We start from the raw sequence: 7,086 nt of genomic DNA on the forward strand, positions 1-7,086 counted from the left end.
TTATTTATTTAATGTAATTTACAACAGGACAAAATAATAAATACAATAAGTAAATTGGATGAATATTTCAAACTCTTGAAAATCTTAGGAAGGAACCACCCATTGGTGGTACTTCAAGCATTAATTTAAATAAGAAGGTCCCTTAAGAAGGTTAAGGAGGACTATCAGGGAATCTTAAGGATGAGAGATTAAGAACTATTGGGTCAGGATGGGTAAGAAGTTTGGAATGAAAAGACGCATATCTGTTTTGCTCCAAATCTGCAAAGAATGGGATGTTAAGGTATTTGTGGATGAGTTTATTTATAATGTAATAAAGGTCATCAAGGATTTTAAATTGTAAGGATTGGATGTGGAAGGAATTTGATGGTTTGGTAGAGCCCAATTCCATATGTCCAAATTGGTTTGATTATCATAGTATATAATAATTTTTTTTAATGAATGGGAAGTTCAGAGCATTTGTCAAGTAGGTGTTGTAGCAATCAAAATCTACGAGCAGTTTCTGGTCGTTTCGGTCTTGTATGTGGATTCCAAGAAAGTCTCTTGTCAAGATGGAGTCCTAAGTATCAAATCTGTTCAACAGCCGTTAGTGGAGTAAGAAGAAAATATAAATCAGAAAACTGAACTTTTAGTTTAAACGGAAAAAAAGAACCAGTAACATGATTCTATTCCAATAATAAATTACTTTTTTAGAAGGATTCAAATATAATTTATTTTTAATAATAATCAACTACCATTATAATATAAATATATGTAATAAATATTTTCTACCTGTATTTGAGAGAAGTGATTATAGATTGTCACATAATGTGATCGGTAGCGGATCTTGGAAAATTAATAAGTACATAATTGGATAGAGAATTGGAAGAAAATAGAATCACACTAACTGTTACAAAAATTTCCTTCCACCTTCTCAGTCTATGGTCAGCCTTCTAAAGTCTGTACTATTGATAAACTCTATTTCCCCTTTATTGTACAGGTCTAAGTTATTTGTACACACACACACACACAGATATATATTCCTGTTTATAAACATACATACATATACATATACATATGGGTGTGGGTAGAAATGTTTATATTACTTTTTGTTTTGTTTAAAATAAATACTCGGCACGTGAATAAAATAAACATAGAATTTCAATTCAAGCAGCGAGACAGCAAACAAAACATATCGTAATAAAGATACAAGTTTATTACAATGGAAAAAATTAAAAACATAACTTGACAATTAAACTTTTTTATAAGAATATAAAATAAGTTACAGATAAAAGTAAAGATGAAAAGGATGAGGATATAAATGGCAGGTTTAATTTAAATGCAATACAATCATGAATTCATCAAAAAAATAATCTTTAAAATGAATTCAGTCAAAAATCTAAATCAAATAAAACAGATACGTGATAAAAACATATAACTAAAAACACAAGAAAAGCATCAAGACACTACCAGAGGATTAAAGGATAGGTAGCTTTCGGTATAGTCACAATATAACTGGTTTTTAATTTTAAGCCAATGTAATACCTATGAAACTCACCGGAATCTGTAGTAGTTAGTTCAAGCTGCACTTAATGATTCCTCACAAAGAAGACAATATACAAGCACCATAATCACAGCAACTGATAAAAAAGGATGAACATAGAAATACTGAGAATAAGATAGATAAGTTATGCATTGATCTAAACTATGCCAATCGCTAAAGTAATACTGTTTTCCTTAATCTAGCTTCTACAGCTAGCCTTAATATTAGGTTAATAAAGCCTGTAAATATGTTTAAAATAAGTATTTAAGTTAACATAAACATATTTATCAACAATTTGTTGATTGTCAAATGTAAAAAATTAAATTTTTTCCACATAATTCTTAAATTCTAGGTTATCAAGCTGATGATTGACAATCAGCTGATGGGCTGAAATAACCTACCAGCTAAGAATATGACTTATTAGGCATGAGGAGAGACTGTACCCTATGGCATACCTTCCCTGGTTTTACTTTACTTACATGTTTATGTACCTAAATCTCTCATGCAAGACCTTATCTATCTCTTCCTGTTATTTTTTGGCATCCAAGATATGACCATAATCTCTATAAATTTAAAGGACCATTATCTCTATAAATTGAAAGGACCATTATCTCTATAAATTTAAAGGATCATTATCTCTATAAATTTAAAGGACCATTATCTCTATAAATTTAAAGGACCGATAAAGGAACAAATAAAAACCTAACAGTAAAAAAATAATGAAGAATTAGAAAATATGTGTGAACAGTTGGAGTGTTTCAAGCTTAGGTGATATTCAGAAATACTCCAGTTACATATGATTTCTGTTCTAGGGTTGTCTAAATGTAGTCAGTTATTCTTTGTAGTTGTTGTATTGTCTTATGTAATTTTTGAAAACTGAGCTGATATTTAGAAATCATCTCTACCATACTTTATTTAAGGGCTCTTCTCAAGTCTTATATGAAAAATGGGCAACTTGGAAAGTTAACTGGTTTTGGTGGTCTAGATCTACAAGGACCAGGCTATATCTTTTTTAGATGTTTTAATGAATGTGTCAATAGCTTTTTATAATTTGTTTTTGATTTTGATTCAAACTGGAAGAGATACCCTATCTCAATACTGTAGCAGGCTGATTTTGAAGTCTTTACTTGGTATTTCTAGAAGGAGAAAAAAACTTCTAGGAAGTGCAACTCTTATAAAGAAAATGAGTATTTTTGTTTTTCAAGCTATTTTACAACACTTTTTTGAAGCCACCAAACAAAGCTGACTATCCCTTTCCAATGAAACTTTAATCTAGTTATTCTGTTAAATGTGATTGTTTTAATTCAACCTCTTTCTAAGCTTTGAACATATAGTAGTGGTAGTATTATTTTATAATATTCATCAGCAAGTTAAAGCTCAATGTGAAAGAAATGATATACCCATTCGACATGTTCCTGATATTTGTTGTCTGACAGTGCTTGTTAGAATTTCTCTCACTTCTGGCCTCCCTTGAAAGTTAAGGAATGAGGTGGGAAAGGCTCGGTCTAAGCAAGAGACTATTATAATTTATATAATCCACTACCTGTGGTCTTTGTAATTTTTACCACTTTAAGCTTTCCCAAAGCCTATTTTGAGGCCCAGTATAAACCTACTCCCTTGAATTTTCAGTATATTTACTAAAATGATCCAGTAATTACTTAGAATTTTATTCTCTTGTGATGATCATATTATCATCAACTGAATTTATTGTATTAGTGTGGCTGTAAAAAACGATAGTCATCACAAGAAACATAGTGTAAGGTTTTAATGCATACTTTTTTTGTATTTTGAAAACCCACAAAACAATAATGAATAAAAAAAAAAAAAATGAATGATTCTTTTTTATTCAATGATTATAATCAATTTTAATTTTTTGTACTATAGATGAATTGTGTATTTGAATTATATACAATTTTCTTTTATTTTAATACTTCAATTTATGTATTTTGCTACCAATTTTGTATGTTACATGTATAAATTATAAGTTATCATATCTGTCAATAAATCTAGAATATTTGCTTAACTGTGTTAATATATGTTTTTGTGATAGTTATAGGTTTAAAAAATAATTCTGAAGTTTGTTGGTCTAAGAATATTTCAAGATTTTTAAGAGATAAAGAGAACTAAGACACTGCTATGGTCTATAGGAAGCATACATATCTAATATAACCTTAGATAATGGCTGAATGCTACTGGAAAGGGGCTGGATAAGTTTATGTACCTCAGTAATTACAGTAAATAACTGAGTAGAGCCATTATCAACCAAATGTAATGGCTGTGCAATGCCCTTTCTCTTGCCTATGCATGGTTCCTGCTGCTAGGATGCTGTACAAAATGTTTTTTCACTTTAATGCAGTTGCTCCCTACAATGGTGTGGCATATGCAGGGCTCGGGTGAAAATTATGAACTTTGTTGAGCCCGAAGATCTCACAGCATTGGTATGTAGTTTGCTAGATGCTGACAACCACAATCACACATGTGCTAGGTGCAGCTCTATTCTTGTAGTGGAAGTAGTTTCAAAAAATTCATGGCATCATATGCACCATGGTTGGTGGTCACAATGTTTTAGTGTGCCCATATTGCTGACACTTCGTAAATTGAAGAATATTTATCTCTTTGTATGTTTCCTCAATATTCTTCATAAATAATGACAATGATATATGATGTGACATAAGTGTCCGCTATATTATTTTTACAAATGTTGGGTTTATCATTAAATTCTTTTTAATAGTTGGTTTAATTATTAATGAACTTACCAGCACACTTCCATTCCTATAACCAAAGTTTAGGATTGGAGGCCTACCCAAGTGGTGATTTTAATTCAGATTTTGGAAATGTATTTTACAAATAATAATAAAATATTGTATCAAATTTCAATTGAAAAAAAAAATAAAAAAATCTTTTTAAAAAGTTGGGTTCAAATGTGTTGATTAGAAACATTCTAAAAACACTGAATTCAAGATAAAACATAAATTATCTTAAAAAGCATATAGAGCTATTGGTATAACAAATACTAAAATGCTTTCAGAAAATCTGGACACCTAAAGATAGTATAACAACTAAGAAATTAATTGCATTAGAGGTAGAATTGCTAGATGTACAACCTTCTCCCTACTGTTAGTTATATTGATGTTAATATTACAATAGTAGAAAATTTATTTGTATAGCAAAGTAAATTGCTGGACAACTTTATACAGGACTTCACATTATATAATTCCAACCCCTGAACTGTTTTATTTAGAACCACATAATGTAATGTGACAGCCTTCACATTCCTCCTTAAATTAAAGTATGAAATACATATGAAATACATACTAATGATGTCTCTGTTCTTTGTTAATTAACACCTAATTCAACTTACTTAATAGTATTTTTTTGCACTCCTATAACAGCTTATTAAAATTTCAAACCAATTATTTCATATTTTAAAACTTACACAAATACATACAATCCTAGCACACAATAGCGTAGTAAAAAGCAGATGGAACTATTGCAAGCACATTAGAAATCACAAAGAAACCATGTAAATTAATGGTTTTAATGATGATGAACTTACTTAAGAGAATAGGAACAGAGACATAGACGTAGCTAGGATTTTAAGTTAATATTTCAAATATTTTACACATTAACTGAAATTAAAATATTCTGTCCAATTACCTTGGAATGCTGCTCAATACACCAAGGGCTCATATTATCTAATATAGATTTTGGTTGATTTATAACAACATTAAACTCATCACTAATAATTTCTAAATTCTTGTTTGTAACTAGACAAGCTACTTCGAGTATCCTATCTTCATCAGGATTCAGCCCTGTCATCTGAAATTAATACAAACATATGCCATACATTAAGATGATAAATAATGTGTAAAATCTGAAATTAAAATATATTACCTCCATGTCAATCCAGATAATATTTTTAGTTGATTTTGACATTTTCAATAGTTAGTTAAATTAAATCTTCAATTATTCCAGAAATTGTATTTTAATATACATAACCGTTTAACTGCAGCAAGGTGATTCTGAATCACTACCCTATAAAAGTAGACACTTTTTCAACACAAAATTGCTTGGGCTAGACCCACTTTCGGCAATACCCTAATAAACCAATGAGGTAGATAGGAAGATTGAGTTCTATGTCAACTTCTAATATTTTATATACCAGTTCCTGCTTTTCTTTAGTATTGGAACACGTGATAGAACTATTTTTTAGGAGAAGCACCTAAACATTTCAAATGTACATTTGTTAAAATATTAACCTCAACCTTTATTCTATTTTATTTTTTGTATTAGACATTGTTGTCTCTTGAGAAATTAAATTTATTAAATAAATGTATTGAGCTTATAGAATAGTGTTAAATAGTCGAAGCTCTGAATTATAGGCTATTCAATAATTTGTAGATGTTCAATAGATTTAATTGTATAATAAATGTGTTTACTAAAAGAAAAATTATTAACTTTCATAAAGATTAATAATAATAGAAAAAAAGTATTTTAACTTCTTTTAAAACAACGTCTCTTTTGTCTTTGATATCTATTTTCAAATCCAAAAGCTCCATTTTCTTAGCATACTCTTCCTGCGGGTGTCTCAACCTATTTCTTAATTTTTTTTTGTAATTCTATCATTTCTAGTTTCTGTTGGAACAACCTCAGTAACTTCCGTGCAACTGTGACTGCGCCTCCAAGTTGGATAACCTTCCTTTACTGTATTTCATTTCGCTGTATTCCATGTGTGTCAATATATTTTTGCTATTACATGTTTTGTTTAGTTAACAGTTATTTACTGCTTATTTACTCTTTCCCTCATCAGGTTATGGGCTCAGTATGCTTCCAGATGTTCAATCAGATGTTACAAACTGCTTGTCAGTGTTTATTAATGAATCCAAAGCAGCTGGACACACCATCAGGGAACTTTTATGTGACAATGATGGGGAATTTATTAATGCAGGTGTTCAAAAACTACTGGAGGAGAATGGAATATCACTTAGACAAACTATTCCTTACTCACCTCAGCAAAATGGTCCATCTGAGCGTGAGAATAGAACGCTTGTTGAAGCTGCATACATTTCAAGAATTTGCCTATAAAGTTGTGGGCTGAAGATGTCAACACAGCTGTGTTTGTTCTCAACAGAACTGGACCTACTGGTCAAGAAAAATCTCCTATTGAGCTGTGGACACAGTGTGCACCACCCAAAATTGACAATTTTAAAATTTTTGGGACAAAATGTTTTCCCCATGTTCCCAAATACAGACGTCGAAAGATGGACAAAAAGAGTGAACCTTGCCTTTTTTTTTTTGTTACACTGAACATCATAATGGCTTTCGTCTATGGAATATTGCCAAAGATTCCATTGTTTTGGCTCGAGATGTCATTTTTGATAGAGAATCTCCAATTTTGCATTTGGTGAAATTGTCTGGATCAGAGCTTTTGAAGGGAGAAGAAGGAACCCAAGCTGAACACCATGAAGAGACTGGATCTGATTCTGAGATGAAAATAAGGGACACTTCTGGACCCCTGGTAGAACTTTCTTCTGAAGCTGAAGTTCAACAGGATAATACAACTCCCA

General features: G+C 30.7%; 1 protein-coding gene across 2 annotated transcripts in view; it reads right to left on the minus strand.

Moving 5' to 3' along the window:
- LOC106687922 (oligoribonuclease, mitochondrial) overlaps positions 1-6,200 on the minus strand; it is a 12,537-nt gene extending 6,337 nt beyond the window's left edge. The window contains exons 1-2 of one of the 2 annotated variants that reach the window (XR_010845154.1): positions 5,414-6,200; positions 5,177-5,338 (exon numbers count right to left, since the gene is read on the minus strand). Coding sequence is in view for 1 of the 2 variants with exons in the window: in XM_014432092.3 (XP_014287578.1) it covers positions 5,177-5,338; positions 5,414-5,455 (204 nt within the window). In the remaining variant the exon portion in view is untranslated. The remainder of the gene's footprint in view (positions 1-5,176; positions 5,339-5,413) is intronic. The other variant, XM_014432092.3, reaches the window with a different exon arrangement.
- Positions 6,201-7,086: the final 886 nt, after the last annotated feature.

The sequence above is a fragment of the Halyomorpha halys genome, unplaced genomic scaffold (genome assembly GCF_000696795.3).
Source record: "Halyomorpha halys isolate HHAL.00 unplaced genomic scaffold, Hhal_1.1 Scaffold1026.1, whole genome shotgun sequence".
In the NCBI taxonomy this organism is placed as follows: domain Eukaryota; kingdom Metazoa; phylum Arthropoda; class Insecta; order Hemiptera; family Pentatomidae; genus Halyomorpha; species Halyomorpha halys.